Source organism: Uranotaenia lowii, chromosome 2 (assembly GCF_029784155.1).
Source record: "Uranotaenia lowii strain MFRU-FL chromosome 2, ASM2978415v1, whole genome shotgun sequence".
Taxonomy (NCBI): Eukaryota; Metazoa; Arthropoda; class Insecta; order Diptera; family Culicidae; genus Uranotaenia; species Uranotaenia lowii.
The window spans coordinates 350,201,826-350,223,097 of NC_073692.1; the positions used below are offsets into that span (position 1 = coordinate 350,201,826).

A 21,272-nucleotide genomic window follows, 5' to 3' on the forward strand; every position below is an offset into this window, starting at 1 on the left:
TATTGCAGGTTTTGGAAACCACGATCTCAATTTTAGATTCTAATCTCTAAAGTTAAACAAAATATGGGCAACGAGCTCCATAGTCTATAATTTACAGTTCTGTGGATTATTTCACAGCATATCAAAGTTTAAGATATTAAAAAAAGGGAAGAAATTCAAAGATTTGTAATGCAAAAAATTGTCGATATCAAATCAGTTAAAATGATACAGTTATTTGTTCAAAAATATACTTATAATATTTCCCTCAATATATTTTTAAAAGTCAGGTTCTCAGGAAGACAAATTTAATAGGTTTCTGCAGAATCAAGCAAGACTAAAAATTCCTTCGAGGGGCAAAAACTTAGTTGGAAAGTGGTCAACAATGTGTCAAATTCAAAGGAACTCAAAAGTTTACATACGTTTTTTCAAAGCTATGAAAGCCATGTTAGAAAACCTCTAGGTTGGGGATATTGCGTTTTAAATATTTCGTGGGGATATTGCGTTCTATAAATTACTAAGTTTTGGCTTTGTGTTATTGAGCAAGAGAAAAAAAGTAAAAACAATAAATTCTAATGCAATTTTTTTACAATTTGGTTTGGTAAGACATTAAGGACCGCGATGAAATTCTAGCCGAAAATGCCGAAGTTTGGCATGCTGTATCTCAGAAACTACTGAATCAAATTCTACAAATTTCGTTTTTTTTTGTGTTACCTAAAATGTTGTTTAATGTTGTAGGACATAATTTCAGTCTTGAATTTTTCACAATCGAGTTATGCTTCCAAATAGAGCACACTCGCGGCAATCAAGAAAATGAGAATTCTCGTATTTGGTCCGCAATGTGTTAACATAACACTATGAAACATTAAAACTGAACATTTGTGATGTTTAAAAAATAAAATATTTTTTTATTTGGCTCATAGATCGTGAACCTTTCGAAATTTTTCTACAGTTTCTTCAGCGAAGTTTAAAGATAAGAATGAGAACAATTATCACCACTAAAATGTTGAATTACTTTAGTTAAAAAAAAAACTTCATCCGGGGTCTCGAAATTACAAAACAGCGTTAAAATTAATTTTTTTTTGTCATTTCTTTGACATTTAAGAATGTTGAAACCAACCGATGAATTTCATATGACTTTGTTTTTTCAAACACTTGTGTATTTTATCTAGATTCATAAGTTTACCAAAGACACGAATACAATTTTTTAAATTTCTTTAGAAAAACAACTTTCACAAAAATTATTCTATTTCGCAAATATCTAGAAAAGGCTTTCGTTTTTGTCATTTCATTAATTAAGAGCTATGCCTGAAATTTTTGTAGATCCGTTTGTTTTCAAATAACTATTCTCTAACCTTATCTAAATCTTATTTGAAGAAAGTATAACAAAATAATAAACTATTCACGATATCAAACTCTATAAATAAGATTTTTTTTTAATGAAAATCAATGATTTGTAGAAATTTTTACCAAATTTATTCCCATTCGATGCTTCGTAGGTTACTTTTAAATAATATTTTAGGTTCTAGTTTATGTTTGGAAATATTTCGGTTGTTTTATTTATTGTTTACACTTCTGAAAGCCATGCCTACCATTTTAAACAAATTTCCATTAATAAATGAAAATATATTTTTAAGAATAATAGTTTAAATAACATAATTACTCTAAAAAAAGGATAATATTGACAGTTTTTGTAAGAGTCGCTGTATGGCATTATGAGTATTTGCTTGCTCATTAATTGTTTTACTTCTGCTCTCGTTTGTAAATTTGTAAAGATTTACATAAAAAAAATGTAAATAAAAAATTTAAAAAAATGTAGTGTTTGAAGATAACTTTGATGTTTTAAAACTTTAATAAAATTCCTACATTTATAATATTACAAAAAAAATCGATTGTTTAAAGTTTTGCGGTTTCATTATTTTTATTTTCAAATTCACGAATTTGATCAAAATACAAACATTTGAACATCACAGAAATATGTCGGTACTTCATATTTCAGGAACTAGATCCAATTCTCCATATTTTCATCTATTTTTTTCCTTTCTTGATGATGTCTGCAGCTTAGAGCCATAAAAACAAAGTCAGATAGGTTCACTTTTATGAAAATGGTCAATAAGACTTTCAATAGATATTTTTTACAAAAATTTAAATTCAGAGCCATAAAATGAATTAATCGGAAAAAGTAACACCTTGTTCAAGAAATTTAGGGAAAATAATGATTTTGGTGAAATCCAAATTTCAAAAGCATTGAAAAATTGTGTATTCATGACTTCAGCAAACTTGTCAATCACACATGTTTTTGAACAAAAGAAATCAAATGAACTTCATCTTTAAGTTCAAACATTCAAAAACGTCAAAGAAATTACCAAAAACCTGTGAATTTTCGAGCTTTTTATGATTTTGAGAACCTGGCTTAAGTTTTTTTTTTCAATTTTCAGCATAAATGAATTAGTGGTCTTAATTTATGCTGAAAATTCCAAATTACAAGCTTTGAATATAAAAAAGTTAATTTCGAAAGCTCAATTTAAAAAAAAATCCAGACTCTCTGATAAATGTTTTTCACAAACAGTTCGTTTGATTACAGAAGGTTTCCTATTTGTTGTTTTGAAGCTACAAAAAAGACACAGTGTCGTAGGTAAAAATGAATTTTAGATTTATTTTTAATTGTTTCATTGTCATGTGTTCAACTCTTGAACTAAACAAAAAAAAACAAAAAAAAGTAAAATTATAATGGAAGCTTTTTTTTATATTTCCAAGTTTGCAACAAAGAATTCTGAATTCAAAATTTAACTTTGATTTACTTGTTTTCAAATAAAAGATTGATTTTTTTTTAATAATAGTGATGACATGCAGTATATGAATAAATTTAAGTGGGTTTTTGAATTTTAATTTAATTTTAAGAGACAGTTTTGAACTCTAATTTCCGGAAAAAAAGATTTTTTTCAATATAGAGGTGATTGAAAAGAAGGAATAGTTTCAAATTTTAAAACTAATGATCTTTTTTAATTTTTTGTTATCTCTTGGATTCTGACTCGGTAAAATAAATTACAATTATAAATCCCGAAATTTGGTTTCAATTCCTGATCTTGGAATAAAAAATTAATTTTGACTTCCTTGTGTATTTTTTCCGGTTTTTTATTTGAATTTTCGGTTTTTCTCGGTTTTCTCAGTACGATTTTCAATTCTCGGATTTTTTTTTAGGTTTTCTTATACTATGTATCAAAGTTAAGGTATATGACTCAAAAAAAAATTCATAAAACTATCGTAACAACTAGGCTAACTAGTTTAACTAAGATACTGGGAACATGGATGATTTAAAAAAAAACTCTAGCTTCTGGGATAGCGCTGATTTTTAATATTTCTTCAAGATAAGAATCAACCGCTACTCAGATTTTTGCAAATTTTAAATCGGAGCATACTCAATAATATTTGGAATACAAAACATGAATATACCTTAATTTACGCAGTTCTGATGAATGTTTTATGTATAGATATTAGCTTTTTTGTACAAACAAATGCATCTTTGGAAAGCACTCTTTTTGTGGTAGAAAAGAAGCTTACACAATTACTTAAAATTTTGCTACAGAAGTTAAAATTGAAAAACAAATTAAATTACATCATTTCAAAGTAGTGGCTCCAGAGAGTGAGTCAATTAGAGGATGCTCAATAAATATATGTGGAATGCATTTACGAATATGCCTAAATTAACGCAATTCTAATGTTGTTATGAAAGCTTCATATACATCAGTTTTTTTTATCTAAAACACTTTTTGTGGTTAAAAAAAGATGCTTACAAGATGCTAAATTACAATCATTGAAAATAGTGGCTCCAAAGAGCGAATAAAATTGTTTTAATTTAATAACGACGTAGTGCTGATGATAATCGTTAATACTGTCCTGAGTCAATCACGACTTAAATCATTGATTGCAAATATCACTGCTTCATTTGTTCATTCGTCCTGTAGTCGTGATCAAATAATATACCATTTTGCATATCCTAATACAGATTTTCACTGATTATAGTCATTCTTAACAGAATGAATTAATTAACAGAAAAAAAACAAAAATATTTTGAATAGATAACGTTTTTTAAAAGATAGCCGAAAAAATATTTGCCCAAACGGTGGCTCCAGAGAGTGTTGTTATTTATTTTATTCAAGTAAATTTCTTTTCAAATATGTACACACAAAAACACTTGAACGAAAGTGGCGATGTTAAAATTTTGGTTAGAAATTCATTTTACATAGCTGGAAAATCGCAGAGAAAAAATTTAAATTCAAAAATAAAGTTTTGATGGATAAAAGGATTTATTTACAATTTTCAATGAAGGAATATCAAATGTTGATACCCGTGGATATCTCAATGCAGAATTCACAAATATATTTATTAATCAAGATTTGTAATCAAAAAAGAAAAACCACAAGGAAACTCGTTTATGGAATAAAGCGTACAAAAATACTCTATCTGAATACTCAAAGATACTCCCCTTCAGTATCTAAATTTAGATTTCAGATTGAAAATAAACATCTAAATCTAAGATATAATTACCAGAACAAAGATTTAAGTTTCAAATTTAGGTTTTTAACATTTAGAATTTTGATTTGAGGTATCCAAAAAATAAAAAATAAAAAAAAAAACAAAAAAAAAATAAAATAAATAAATTAAAAAAAAATAAAAAAAAATTGAGGTATCCAACATTTAGATACAAAAATCAGAATCACTGAATCATACTTATTAATTTTGTTCTCTTCTTAACCCGTAAAATGGCTTCCTTTTGAAAACATTACAATGTGTCTTATTTATTGTTTAATATTATGGATCATCAAATAAAAAACTATATTTTGTTTTCAATGTTGTTGTATTACCAATTTTTTTTTAATAACATACCAGATTTTCTATCGTTATTTGATCATTGCTGCTAAATTTGATTAAAATAGTCCTATAGGCACCTGATGACTCACAGTTTCTGCCAAAATTTGAAAAAAAATATTTTAAAAAAGGATAAAAGTCACTGCCCAACATTCCTGAAGACCACAAGTTATATTCTCTCTGTAAAATACTGGATTTTTTACGAAAGGAACTTTAAAACAGCATGAATTTTTAACAAGGTTTTAAAGTGGTCTATAAAATTCTATGAAAAATTGTTCTTGTTAATTTTCTTAAAGCGTTGTATCTATGAAACTAGAGCATCTAGGCAAAATTTGTAGGCAAACAGAAAACTAGCAGTGAGGTGACAAACAATTCGAGTTCGGAAGTTATTAAAAAATGACACCAAAAATGCTGTTTTCGTGAGTTAAAACTCACAAAATCTAAATTTTGTCAGGAAGTTTTAAGGCAGTCTTCATTTTTTTTAAAATAAAAAATCTTAGACTCATAGATTTATAATATTGTAAATAGATTTCACACGAATTGTAAGCCATAGAAAAATTAAATTCACAAATAAGAAAATTAAAAACTAGACAAAAAAGGGATCCATTAATTATTCATCACAAGCTCTCTCCGGATATGAGACAATCAGGTCTATCCCAACCACGTGGTATGTGAGAATATGCAACAGAAACAGATTGCCCTTGTCGTTCGAACAAACACCAGCAAGCAAACTCCCACACACAGACACCAAGACATTCATCCCGCGCTCCTCCATCCGTGCTTAAGGCAACAAAATATCCAGACAAGTTGAACGAACACCCGACCCGACCCAATAAAAAAAATTCTAACAACATTTTTCATTCGGGGAAAGCAGCACTGCTGCATGCCCTCGTCGATGGATAGGCACATTCGATGCTTGGGTAGGTCCGTGAGTAGATTTTTTTGAGTGTTCATTCATTCCTTTTTCCTTCCACAATCCCGAACTTCGAGTGAGTGGGTGGTTGTGAGCTAGTCGGTTTTCCACCAGCAGCGACATGGTGAAACCTGTTCGTTTAAGTGTGTTGGTGTAAGGATAAATTCACTGGCTGGTGGAGCTAATGGGGATATGTATGTAGGCTAGCGAATTCTCCGGAAATTGAATGGATGAAGGAGGGAAGCTGAATTCATATTGGTGGGTGGGTGGCAAAACGACGATGCCTCTCGATATGGGTCACGGTCACTTTGCAGCGATAAATCAGTTCTTTCACCCAGAACAAGTGCGATAATTTTTGTTTGAGCATGTAATGCTCGGGCATGGATGCTAGAATACGGTCAGTTGTTATTGTATCTTGGCTGAAAGGCTAAATCTGGTGTGCGAGAAGGTTGAACGAGTAGAAATGATCCTTGATTTTTGTACGTATTACATACGTATGTCCTCTTACAGAAGGTACTTTCGCACGTTTAGGCCAAAATCAAGGTGAACATTAACTTGATTTAATTTTCTACGTCTTGGAAAATATTAACCAATCAATTTGTGAAAAAGTCTTATTCTTCCGATTTTTTAAAAATTTTCTCGTACACTGTTCTCCTTTTGCACTCTCTGGAGCCACCATTCAGTGTTTAATTTTTTTTTTTGCTAGGCTCCTTCAACAGAAAACGGCATTTTTTGTGACTTTTTGTTAGAACTGCTTCAAACACATTTGATGTCCTAAATTCAAATACAGCGTATTGTTTCGTAGACCAGTTTACCAAAACACCTTTTAACAAGAACACATTCCACCGCGACGTAAAATCGCTTTTCCGGACTTTTCTTAACTGTTTTCATTATAGAAGACAACCAATTGACTTCAAAATGAAAAAAAAAATTGTAGCAAACGGCTGCAAACTGAATTTCCTTCAAAATGAATATAATTTGATAATTAAAAAAATTAAGTATGTTTGTTTTGATCACTTACTTCTATGACGTCAGACGTGAATTCACGCTAGAATTGACCATTTTTGACTTCAGTTACCCACAATTTGATGTGCGTAGCTTCTCGATTGAACAACAACGAACAAAGTTATGTTTCTTTAAGTTGTGACGTGAATTCACTCGATTTAAACTGAACAGGGTAAAGGACTGAATTCACGTGACGAAATTTCTAGTTATTCTGAACCAATCTTTAGAGCCTTCAAAATTATGTAAACTTTCATTCAAAAGTGATATTTTGTTATTCCGACTTATATAATCAAAATTTTTTCGTATGCTTTCCTAACTTTTTCCGTATTTTGACTGGCACGAATAGCAACATATTGAGGAATTATACGTTAAAATTACTACTGTTTCTCATAGTTTTTATTTGAAGATTCCGCCAAGAAAAGTTCTTATTTTTTATTCAATATTTTGAATTGACTAACGAACTCATCAAAAAATCAACTAAATTATGTTCGATTCAAAAAAAAAGCCGACCCCCTGGAGAATCAAATAAGTTTTCAGAGCATATTTCCTTTATAAAATTTTACAAAAAATTACATTTTGTGACAAGAATTCGTTGTAAATTTTTCGTTTTTTTTAATCCCGTTGGATATTAACAAATTCTTTTTTTTTTTATTAGAATATGCAATATTTGTTAGCATCAAATTATATTATGCATTTTTGGAAAAAAAATAAATCAGTCCATATATTTTATACTTATTCTGTAAGTTGTCAACATTTACACTTTTTCCAATGAAAAAAATATTTTCAACATTAGATATATAAAACATGTTAATTTTTTTTTACTTTTTCCGTTGGTTTTTTGTGATTTTAATTATCAAAACTATTGACAAGTTTGAGATTTTTTGATACGTGATCAGATAAAAATCAATTGTTAGCTATACAAGCGCGTGAAATGTGTCCAGATGTGTTTTTGTAAAATGACTTTTAAAAGACTGAAAACTGAGCAATTTAAAGTAAAATAATTAGATAACTATTGTGAGTCAAAAATATATCAAAACTCAAAACTGAATTTAAATAAATAAACATTATTAAGTTCGTAGAATTTCTACAAAATTCAACAATAGAATTCATACCTTTATCTGGCATCATCTAAATTTGTTTTTTCAAAGAATTCGCAGTTAATGCAGAAGAGGGTCAAAAGTAATCTGGTAAACTTTAAAAAAAAATAGATTCTTTTGAGGAAACCCTGTTCGCAAATTTCAATTAGGCGTCACTGAAATAATTAAAAATTTGCTCTGAAATGTTTGGTACCACGGAAACACGTTGAAACTGAAATTTAAAAAAAATACTAAAGTAACAGTTTCATTGCAAGGATTGTCAGGAAAAATAGATGTAAATCCACGCTCTGGAGTCACTATAAGTATTTTTTAAATGCAAATATTTTCTCGAATATTTAAACGAGTTCGAGAAATAAGAGAAAATGATTTAAATTCTCAATCATTTAGTTTAAATTTATCAAATTTGACAGAAGAAAATAATTTTGACAATTGTTTTTTTAACAACTGCTCAGTGTGGTGAATTGCAATTGAACTAATCCTGTTATTTTTATAACGGGAATTTTTGATGACATTGCAGTTGCTGAGTATTTATAATGAGTGAAGCTTAGTTCATTTAGATACGGGACAGTTATGGATGCGTGTATCTTAAAAACTTTCCGAGAAGAAAATGAAGGTAATCTTATGATTATCCGTGTAAAAATATTTTTAAAAAATTTATCAATTTTTGTAAGAAATTATACACTTTGTTCTTCATATCTCGCATCGATCGGCGCACACTTTTTCCAGTTATTATATCGATCAGTTTTTTCTTGTAATACTTCCTTTAATCGGTATCCCGGAAGAATCTTCATTGTAAAAATGGAAGTACGCAGCTAATTTTTCTTTGATTTTCAATTCCTTGAAGTCCAAAATTCATGTAATCGACACAAATATTTTCTGATTGCGGTACAAAAACAACTTTTTAAAGGTAAGTGGGCAACTTTTACGTCTATTGATCGGAAATGACGTTTTTATTAAGTTCCATACTGATTTCCAAATTATTTTTTTTTTTGTTTCGATTATAGTCGTTTTACCATCTTTATGGCATTCGCGACTTTGATTTCCAAATGATTTTATTTATTTAAAAACAAATGTTTATATCTATTTTTAACGAAATATACAATCAATCAATGTTTATAAGTATTTCATAAGCGTAAAAGTCGGCCAGAATATGAATTTTGCTTGAATTTCAATCTTTACAAGATCATAAATAATAAAATTCAACAGTATAAAAATATGTTGAAAAATTCGAACATAACAAAAGTTCGTCAATCACAACAAATGAATGTAAAAAAAAAATCAAATATGATAAAAGAAGTTATAGTACTCGATTTTTGAAAAGTTGTAATTTGAAGGGTAAATAATAGATTAAATGTATCAATTGCATCAAAATCATTTAATTTTCCTATTTTATCTAAATAATTTAGGTCACTACTTTAACACTTTACATGATAGAATCATTGAACAAAAATTTTGCATCTTTTGAGTTTCATAAGAAAAAACAGGAGTGTTTGATATTACAATTTAGTTTCAAGGCTGTTGAAAAAAATCTGTGTTTTGAGAAAAAAAATCTGAATTTTTGTGATTTCACCATAAATAAATCTGTGATCGTTCTCTGTGATGCTATTTTCTTTGAGCAAAAAAATTAAAATTTTGTAAATCCATTCAAAATACAAGAATTCTGTGAAATTTATGAATATTTCTAGATTCTGTGTTCTGTGACACAGATTCTGTGATGTAAATTTACTCAAAACTCTGTAAAATTACAGATTTTTCTGTGATTTCGGCCACCTTGTTTAGTTTACACTTGTCAAAAGTGTATCCCAATCGAATGCTTTTCCTCCATTATGCCACTGACCATTTTTTTTGCTAGGATGCAGATGTAACCTCGGTCTTAAAGCACAACATTACTCTTTCATCCCTTTCTCCCTATACAAATCTATCAATTGACAACTAGGACGTGGCCGGCGCCGTTATTGATGTTTGAACAAAATTGATGGCCCCGGAATTTGAAATGCTTGCAATTTCAATCTTGGAACCAATCATAAATAAGGAGATTAATTTTGATTATGAAAATTTGTAATGCATTGTCATTGAATCCGACACCAAGTGGATGTGAGAAGTCAATCGATCTAAGCTAGAATGGTGATAAATTGCAAAACAAAGTTCGTAGCACATTTATCCACACTTGAACAAGATGAAGGAATTTTCAATTTTAGTTGATTGAAATTAGAAAGTTTTAGATTTTTCCAAAATAAATTATATCGAATTTGTTAAAAATGGATATTTTCGAACAGCAATGTCACTCATGGTTTTAAAAGACCCCTTCCACCTCGGAAAAAAATATGACAAAAATTCTTCATAAATAATCGATTTGTGTTATATTCTGCGTCAATTTGTTTTGGAAGCCTCCTCCTCACCGTAGTGCGAGGGTCTTCTTATAGAAAATCATGTTTACCAAATCTCATATACAAAAATGGAAGCGTTTTCTTTGTAACACCATCACGTAGAAACGGTCGGAATAAAGTGAAATTTGGTTTCCGAGGGTTTTTCGGGTCAGAGATAGTTTGTTTAATAGTTTCGAGAATCTCACTTTTTATGGAAAGGGGATCTTTATCAAAATCAACTTGAAATGGAACACAACTCGAATTATTTTTCAAAGATTTATTAAGTAAAAGGTAAAAGGAAGTTTACCGGGTCAGCTAGTTTGATATAAATCACGTGGAAAACGATCGATTTGTGTCATATTTTACGTCCAGATTATATCGACCCCTTGCTGAGGTGGGAAGGGTTTGTAACTTATCAGAAATAATTTCCTGAACGTTATACAAACCAACCAATGACACGAAAACACTTCTGCATATGGGAAAACACGCCAGCTAGATTCTAACGTATAATGGCTCTTACACACATTCAGAGCAGGGGTGCCATTTGAAAAAATGTAAAAAAAATCAAATAAATTATTCAATTTTTAAATCATCATAACTTTTGAATGACGTACCTTAGAGGTTCTTGGGCAAAATTGTTCTTTGAATTTTCAGCAATGAGATATAGCTTGATGAATTGAATTGAAGTTCAGTACAAAAGTGATGCTATAGGATTTTTTTTAACAAAAGAAGTCACTTATTCCATACTAATTTCCATACAAATTTGGAATTTATGGCTACAGCTCATTTAAAATCCTAGAGCCACAAAAGTTTTGGACAGTTGTTATTGGACCCAAAAGGAACCAAAAACCGTTTGATACTTTTTATTGGCCTGATTCTGACCAGTCTGATGAACATGCATGCCAGAAGACGGCATTTTCCTCCAGTGGCCTCCGAGCTGCAGTAAAATTCACGGGTTGCGAAAATTGGCAAAAAAAGTGAAAATAAAGTAAAAAAAAACTCTAAAAAATGCCTTCACGCATATTCATTGCCCTTCATGGAAAATGTTACAGTTAAATAAATGAATATTTTGTTGCGAAAATCGAAGATGAATTGATAGAGAAAACGAAAGAAATACTCAAAAACATGTCCACACGAAAGTTTTTGGTTGCCATTTTTAATGTTTCGATAAAACGCTAGAACATTGCTTGTAGGGTTATTAAATATTTTTTCATATAAGAACCTTTCATTGAATATTAACAAAACTCATTTATCTGTCTTCGTTTATTTTTCATCATCATCCGAAAAAAGTACATTTTTTAATGCAAACGTTAGTTGAAAAATCATTAAAATATTCATAAGGATTAAAAATACAAATACAAATTGAATTTTGAATTCCATGAATCCCCATACAATACAACGCATATTTTTCTGAATATAAACATTCTGAAAAAAAAATTAAAAAAACATCCTCTCTTTCAACAGAAACAGCAAAAATGCAATCTATTATTCCATTTTCTCATTTGTTGCAACCGCTCATTTGCGTCAAACGAGAAATGTGTTGACCCCATCAGTACGAATTCCTCAAAAAAAAATCTACCCAAACTCAATGATAGCGGATACTCCATGCCATGTACGTACGACACGTATTCGCACAAACACATCACGTGGGCGGATGTTGCCGGAAATGAAAGAGCATTGCAGTCATCCGGTCATCCCGGGAACATTCAGCATTGCTGCTGCTGCTGCTGTTGTGTTCTTCTTTCGGGCCGAAGCAAACATGATTACGCTAAAAATATAACATCCTTTCGCAAATGGACCTCCCCAACGACGACGACGATATCAGCAATTCATCAGTTCTCTCTCTCGCGCTCAAGCGGGGGCGTTTTTGAATGTGTGAATCGTGTGTGGAGCGAAATGTTCCTGTGATAATGACCTTCAACCTTTTTGTGTGTGGAATGGAGTACGACTACTGTCGATGTTGGAACCCGTTATTTGCTTGACATTCAAACAATTTATGTAAAACAATTATGCGAAAACAGAAAGCTCGCATTCTGGGTGTTGGTACAAACGTTTTGGTTTTAAATAGCCCACCACAATGCTTGTTATTGTTTCCGCGGAATGCATTTTCGGAAGCTGTTTGGGCGGATTTCCGCCCCGAAAATCGGTGTAGGTCAGTCTGCAAAAATGAGTGTTTTTTTTTTCTTTGCTCAGTAATAATAATGATTATGACATGGACTTGTGACTTTAATTTGTGTTTCCAATGATTTGAAGTTCCCTTAACTTCAGTTTACTGCCACTGAGTGAGTATTCATGAAATCCGACAAGAATCTTCTTAATTTGAACCATTGGCCGGTAATCAAACATCGACGGTTGGATTGTTAGAAATATTTCACACAGTTTTTATAACTGCAAAAAATACCTTAGCAATCAAATGTAAAATCAAAATTGTTTGTTAGAAAAAATATTTATTAGAAAACTAATAGAGTGAAATATACTTAAACAAAAAAACTGTGGAAAAACACAGTGGTCCGAAGGGGCTAAAATGGAACTTTTTCCCTAGAGCCTCTGTCTTTCATCTTATCGCTTATGTATGTGCCTTCAGAACATTCTCTCTTTCAAACATGCTTCATAACTTGAAAGCCACAAAAATTAGTTAAAGTCTACTTTGAAAAGATTGTAAATTTTTACCTATTTTTCAATAGATAGAGCTTTACTTTGTACTACAAAGTTGTAGAGTACGTGAAAATATGGAACTTTGATGAATACATCAAAACTCTATATCTCTTCAGGGCAGAGTTATAGAGGTTTTGTTTTGAAAGTAGTTAAAAGTTTCTTAAAAGTTGTTTGTTGAACTTAACTATAGTTAGATGAGGATTTACATGAATGAGATGTTCTAAAAATTGGTTCGGGCATTTAAATTACGACGTTTCCTAGCAAACTTATTGCAACTTCAAATTTATTTTTTTCTGAACATCACGAGCGTTTATTGCAAACACGTGCACGTGGGTTTTCAGAATTAATAGATCTCAATGAAGTTTTAACAAAGTTGAACAAATTTGTGTTGGCGCCATTTATCTCCACGCGCTCATATTTGAATTCAACAATTATGTATTTAAAGTGTTTTGCGTGTTTCCATACAAAACATATATTTAAAACTGCCTTCTGCTTAGTACGGGAATCAATTTTTTGTCATTTAGAAATCTCACTGATAACAGGGAACCAAAAGTTGAAAAAGGATTTCAGACCCAATTTCGATATGTCAAATTCAGGTCAGAGCGTGACTTCAGAATTCAATCAAAAAATCTACTTTAAATTCTAAATTAAAAATTAAGCTCGATTTCATTCTAAATTAAAAATCACAAGGCAAAAGTCAGTAAAGAATTTTCAGTCAGAAATGTTATTATTTGATTTTAACAAACAAAAAACTTAAAATCTCAATTTTTATTGAAAATTCTGTTTTCAAATTATGGCACATGATTGGTTCTTTAGATTTAACTACTTCCTCTCCATAAGGATCCAGAAATGCCAAGCGAAATGTTTTTTTTTGGAAATTATCAAATTTGCCAGATTGTCCTGGTTTTGACCAGATTTTTTCACTTTATTTGCTAAATCAAACAAAAATTTAAATTGAGTCCTTAAAATTATTTAGCATGCGTCCAACATATTTTTTTAAACAAATTTTGTTAAAATAAGCATGCAAGATTTTTTGGTAGCCTTAAATACGATTCTGAATCGGCTGATGTGTTTCGATTAAACATAAACAGTTCCCCAAGTGTTTTTTCTTCTTGATTTTAATGGAATAATATGCATGCTCTAATTGGCCGATTTTTGGGAACATTTTGAAACAATATGCCTAGGAATCGCAAGCTTTTAGGATAAATTTGCCCAGATTTACCCAGCCCGGATACTTGCGGAAAAAAATATCTATTAAAAACATCATGGACCGCGACGAAATCTTGGCCGGAAAACACAGAAATTCGACATTCTATTTCTCAAAAACCAATGGACCAAATTTTGATAATTAAGTATAACAAAGAAGTCCAACAAGGTTTCATTATTAAATTTATAACATTTTAGTTATGTCTCAAAGTGTAGTACGCTCGAGGCGAGCGAAAAAATATCCAGGTTTTTGTTCATGATTTTCCGGGGAACTGAAATGAAGGGTAAAAATTCGTCAATGATCACACAAATTGTGCAGCCAATGATTGAATTTGTGGTAATTTGTGGCAATTTGTTAGAGAGAATTAGAAGGTTGGAGTTCAAATGAGAGAAACCAGTGCTCAGAGAGAGTGAAAATGTGCTAATTGTTGCAAATTGTTGCAATTTGTGAAGCAGTTGTGGAATTTTGATAATTACCACTCCAAATGCGAAAAATTCTCTCTTGATTTCAATCCCTTGTGATTTTCAGTTTGGATCATTATTGGTATCAAGGCCGTGCGAACGGGGGGAGGTTTTAGGGGTTTAACTCATCCACCCCCCCTCCATGGAGATTTTTTTAAAGTAAAATTTTCTGATCAAGAAATGAATTTAGAGTAGAAATGTGAAATTACTTGATACCAAAAGGTGTTTGAAAATTAGAGTTAATAAACATGTTAGAAAATTGGCTCGCCTATGGCGATATTTAATCCTATTTTATATTTTTTAACAACAAAAAATATACATTTATTTCAACTAGAATATTATTTTTTTACAAAACAAAAATATTTAACAAAGCAGGGAGATATTCCTCATGAAGATTATGAAAGAATCTCGCAAATTGTCTGAAAAAATGGGAATTTTCCATAAACTACTTTTATTTACTAAAAATGTGTTTTTCATAATTTTTTACTCAACTTTTGTGTGTGAATGACTCAAGCGTTTCTGAGATAACCATAAATTAAAGATGTATAAAAATTAGTTAAAGTTTGAAAGTGATGCCAATAATATCAACAAGATTACTTGCTATATTCGTTATAATAAGGTTGCCAGATTGCCCGATTTTATCCGGGTTGGCCCGGATATCTATTATATAAAATTCTCTTGTAATGGTGTTTGTAGTACTACTCTTCCGAAATTACCCAAACGATTTAAATGAAATTATTTTTAGAATATTTTGTAGGCATGCGAATCGGTTTATATCGAATAAAAAAAACATTAAGTCGCATCAATTGTCCGTAATAATTAAATTTGTATTTTTTTGAATGAAATAAAAATCATGGCTTCCATTTTTTCGAGATTTTCTTTCCTTTGGGCGGTTTGTTTTTCGTCTCCAAGGTCGAGGCGTCGCAAGCAAACGTCGTGAAAGGATAGTAACTATGTCATAGCATACTGATTAATGGGAACATTCGGGCTCCTATTTCTCAACCAAGCTTACTTTCAATGCACGTGGTGGCGATATGCAGCCTAGATGTGTTTTTTTCTTCTTGATTCCTAGCTCATTTGTACAGCCCATAAAATAAATGAAGCCTAGATGTGATCCAGATTGATATTTTGTCGATCGAATCAAAACCATTTAAACGATTTAAAAAAATTTAAACTATTTTTATTTCACATTAATTGAATCAGCTATTGTTGTTTAAAAACATGAAAAAAATAGAATAACTCTTTGCGGACGTTTGAAAAAAAGAAAGTGGGAAGATTTAATGATTGTCAAGACCATGTAAACTAGAAATAGCGGAAGCCGAGCTAAGATCTCTGACAACCTGATTTCATAATCAGTTTTGCAGATCAAAACTAGACAGTGATAAAAACCGTAAGTGCATGATGGTTGATAGGCAAGAATATTTCATCTAGCGCGAATAAATAATTAATTTTTAAGCATATGTAAAAGTTATCAATAACAATCCTGACAAAAGGGGAGGATACGCATTTTCCGGAAGAATTTTCTGTTAAGAAAGCACACTAAATCAAGGGCAAAAGTTCAACAAAAAATGTATAAATCATTTCTTCAACTATAAATTAATGGGCTCAAATAAACAATCTTTCTAAAAAAAACTAAACTTTTAGTTAAAATCATTCACCAAAAAACAGTTATTAGTTTGCAGTGTTTGCATACAATTCAAATACGTACTTAACATGAATGGTATGTTTTGATTTACATATTTTGGCTACTAGAAGAGGCTTTTGTTGAAAATAATGTTTGGATTGATATTCCAGTTAAAGCAGACTTTTACTAAATACATGTTGATGATCTGAAAGTGTTGAAAATAATATTAAGTCCTGTCAATTCACATGGAGGAAAAAGTTCAAAAGCGGCTTTTTCCATGAAACATCTACCTTTCAAATATTTACTCTCCAAAATGATTCAGCATTAGGTGAGAAAGGTGTGTTGAATCTGAAGAGGATTTTCAAAATCATCAAATGTCTTTGTAAATAAAGGTCTTTTGATTAAAACAGCATTCAGTAAAAGTGGAGTATCAAAACTTAACATCTACTGCAAAAAATGCAGATATATGAAATTTGATAATACAAACTGGAACACGAATTAAATTCATTTCAAAGCCTTTACTCTATACTTCGCATTTATGAAAAAGTTCAGAAAAAGCATTGTGCTTTCCTTTACCTCATTAAACGGGATAAATGTTAACTTAGAAATATCTTTTTGTCAAATTTTTTGAATATTTTACTTTCAACAAGAGTTTGTTGAGAACTGATTCAGTTATATAACAAACGAAAATTGATTTGTTTTAAAGGTTTACATATTTTTCTAAGATTTATAAAAGTTCAACTATGGTAAAATCCGTTTTCATTTACCCCGGTGTATCTGAATTGAAGTCAAGATTGAAATTTAAAAACAGAAGCCAAAGAAACTTTGATAAATGTTACGCTTCTGCCCGCAAAAATCATCATTTTCAGGTTTTGTGTGATGTTTACATAAAAAAGTTAAGAAATTATGCATACCACTGTCAAAGCATGAACATATTTTTTTCGATCCATTCATATTTTGAAAATCTGCTTTTCTATCGTATGAACAGATAAGTTCAGTTAGTTTATATCTTGAAAAGTCTTAAAAAGGACCCTCAGCATAAAAAAGGGAAAATTTTCGAGATTCAGTCGAATAATAAAATTTAAAAATATTTTTTCTCCTTTAAAAACCATTCTTTTTCTTGATTCCTTGGGTTACGCCTGATCCAAATAAATTTTATTTGCACGTTTTGATTAAACAAAAAAATATAATAATTTGCAGTGTAAATAGTCGCCAGATTCCATACCATGACAAGTGCTGTTTGCCATCACTTCAAGTTATACAAGTTTGGTATTTGGCGAAAAAAATTTATCAACATGATTTTAACGTGAGATGGTATTTGGGTACTAGATATGTTTCTATGATTTTAAAAAACCTTTCTGCATTGCAGTGTGAAGTAGGGAGGGACAAAAATTGCGTTGTATACCTTGAAAACTTATTAACCAATCACGGCTTCTATTCAAGTTTGTTGCCATAAACCGAGAGCTTAACAAGCAAAAGGAAGAGAGATTGTTTGCGTACGAATAATTTGAGACCCTCATTTTTGGGTGGAGTCAGAAAGAAAAAGGCAAGCCTTTATTCATGTTATATTTGGCATAATTTGAAACCTTATGAGACAAATAAAGCGAAACATTACGTCATTTACATACTAAAAATGATTTTATAGTAGTTCGTGAGCACTTCTTGCATTGGAATAGGAAAAGGGCAGGAAGTCAATATCATTAAATCATCTTTGTATTGAAATTCGAAACTCAAGTTGTAGCAAAAGCTATCCTAAATTATGTGGAAATTTTGATGGAATGCTATCTAGGAAATAAAGCTAAATTTCAATTATTTTAACAAATAGAATTTATTTTTGGAAGGTGTAGCAAAGCGCACCGGGTCAGCTAGTCTTATATATAAAAATGGAGGCATTTTCTTTGTAACACCATCACGTATAAACGAACGGTCGTAATGAAGTGAAATTTGGTATCCGAGGGTTTTTCAGGCCATAGATGGTTTGTATAATAGTTTCAAGAATCTCACTTTTTATGGAAGGGAGGCTCTCTTACAAAATCATCTTGAAATAGGACACAACTCGAACAACTTTAAGACGATTTTCATGAAAACTTATTCACGAGCACGAATTAGTCGAAGATTTTTATATAAAGTTAAATATTTCCTAATGATTTAAGTAAAAAGTAAAACGAAGTTTACCGGGTCAGCTAGTTCGATACAAAATTTAGGGACAGTCCGGCCCGGGCTCGGTTGCCCGAATTTCATTGAAAAATGCCCAGTTTTTGCATGGATTTATTCACTTATTTAGCAAACAAAACAAAAAAAAACTAATTTTGTTGTATTTTTTTTTTTTTAATTTATGCCTCAAAAACAAAATTCTATGAGCAAGTTTTATAAAAACTATCTTAAAGTTTTTTTGGAAACCTTAAATAAGATATAAAATTCGATTTGTATTAATGAGAAACATTTTTTTATTTCTTTTTCTTAATTTTTGTTAAGTAATTTCTTGGTTTTAACCTAATTTGCCCGGATATTGCCCGGATCTTTGGTAGTCAATTTTGAAATAAAATGCTCGCATGTTATCGGATTTTAGTATAAAATTGCTCGGATTTGTCTAGCCAGCATACGAGCTGAAAAAATTCTGGCAACCTTATGTTATATGGAATTGTTATATAGAATTTGTTATAGGAATTTTGACACCAGAATTTCAAATGCATAATTCGAATGAATAAAACTGAGTTTCCTAGCTGGCTAAATGCACCTACAGCTGTTTTACGATATGGCTGACAACACAAAATAACTAATAAATGCAATTTGAGGGTGATACGAAATATCTGAAAATTCATACAGGGTCTTGATACATTTTGATGTAAAATTTTGAAGTGATTTTGTATGCCCCCATCATGTTCGTAAAATACCTCTATCCCAAAAAACAGGTTAAAAAATAAATTTGTGATTTTTTAATATAAAATTCGAATCTTTTAAGTTCTAATCAACATCTGCAGAGATAATTGAACACAGATTTGATAAAGTTTGTCTTATGGAAGAACTGATTTCATCGTATGGCAACCCTAGCTTTTGTTTTATTACATAAAATTATAAAAGACCTAATTAGATGTTTATAAAATAACAAATTTGTCGTATGAAGGTTATGGGTTTCTAGCATTTTCAATGAATTTTCACGATAAACAGAAATTTCGCTAAAAACATAAAAATGTGAATTTAGCCCGCAGGTTCGACAATTTAGACAACTTTTATTTTTAAATTATTTTCTCGAAAAGTGAGGAGAATTTAACATAAAAATAAATCTAATGTATAGAAAACAGATCTCTTCCAATATTTATATAGTTTTTACACACATCTTCGATGTAATATTCGATAAAATCAGTATTCTGCTTAGTAAGCGCATGGAGTTGCTTCTCCCCTTCTCCTGAATTCTTATTTTCATTTCATGTTTTAATACTCAAAGCTCTGAAAACGTTTAGTTTTTGGTTTTTATTCTAACCTTTCATCGATTTTCAAAATACACATCAAGAGATGGTTGGTGAAAAATGGTTTGGCAAGCCCAATTTTTAATTCATCAGCTACCAAGAGCCAATGGATTACGAATTCATGAACCGTTTTCTCGACAACAGAGCGAGCTTGTCGAGTTGTCGAGTTGAGCCGGGCAATAAATTCTAATAAGCCACCGCTCAAAATTAACGCTAAACCAAATCTGCGAAACGTGCAGCACGATGACTCACCTGATTTGCTTTGTTGAACTGCTTTTTGAAGCCAGCAAACGCCATGATGCCGCCGCTAATTTTGAAGCCTTTTTTGTGAAGGGGGGCGCGCCTGCGAAAATTTATCTGTACGGGAGTGAGAGCTTCCTTCGGCACTCACTCGGTGAAAAAATCGGATAACTTTTGCTGCTGTGCTGCTTCACAACAATTCTTGGTAGCACCTTTGCTGATTTATAAGACTTTTTGCTACTTTTGCTTCGGGTTGCAGGTCAACGTATCCACAACTTTAACACGACACTCTGGTGCTGTCGAGTAGAAACTTCTTTATGAGTTGACCCTTTTGCCAGTTGGTTGTTTGCTTTTCGATACTCTAGATCGCTTCACTTGCTTTCAACCCACGAAGGAGAAAATCGGTTCTTCACTATATCTTCTACAAAAAGGACAATTTAAAGCACCACCCACTTTTTACTTCTGAGATGGGGAGGATGAGATGCACTTTGACTTTTCTACTCTTTTTCACCCCGAATACCAACGACTCGGTTAAAAGCTTATCACCACAAGGCAATCAGAGAAAGAACCACTTGCACTTCTACACTCAAAATCATGGAATCGACCGAAAGAGACTTGGAACACTCTTACTTCAGCACTTACTTCCGGTGCTGGAGATTCAATTTCACTTTGACACTACTATGGCACTGTGCGCGAGCTAGGGAGAGAGATCCCGATAACTGATATTATTTTTCAATCAAACCTACTTCTGGGCCAGGCAACTGTGTCGCGCGGTTACTTTAGCACTTCTTCCGGCACTGGTTCTTCTGATGGGAATCAGTAATAGATCCCGGGTCAGGCGAAGGATCCCACGAACGAAACCGAGCCCAGGAGAGAAGTCAAATGTCAGCAGGAACAAGATAAATACCGGCGCCAAATCGAAATGGGTTGCAATCCATCACAATCAGCAGGAGTGGGACACCAGGCAGCAACAGCGAGTCAGCATCCAACATCCAACATCAGATCCAGAAGATTGTTCATGAAAAGAGAGAAAAGAAAAATCGAGAAAAAAATGTTAATTTAAGGGCCAGTAAAATTGCCGCCACTACTCTAGAGCTATAAATCTTGTGGTTGGTTGGATATCATGATTATTATTATTTTTATTTTTTTGCTTTCTCCTCTGCAAATATGCAAAACTATTGTCGGTTTTGGTTTGTCGAGAGCGTTGAACAGCAATTACCGTGGTTATTGCAGGGAGTGACTAATGGAGAAAATTTATTTATGTTTATCGTACCTCGAATCGTCGTCTTTGAATATGAAAATGAAACTGTATGGTCGATTTTAAAAATAGGCAAGGATACATAGATTACTTATTAGAACACTTAAAAGGTGTAGGGTCAAGTGGGGTAATTA

At 31.4% G+C, this 21,272-nt stretch overlaps 1 protein-coding gene across 1 annotated transcript in view; it reads right to left on the reverse strand.

Annotated features, from left to right (window-relative positions):
• Nucleotides 1–20,683, reverse strand: part of LOC129743060 (endophilin-A-like) — a 58,960-nt gene extending 38,277 nt beyond the window's left edge. The window contains exon 1 of the mRNA XM_055735001.1: nt 19,893–20,683. Within this exon, the coding sequence (XP_055590976.1) occupies nt 19,893–19,937 (45 nt within the window). The 5' untranslated portion in view covers nt 19,938–20,683. The remainder of the gene's footprint in view (nt 1–19,892) is intronic.
• Nucleotides 20,684–21,272: the final 589 nt, after the last annotated feature.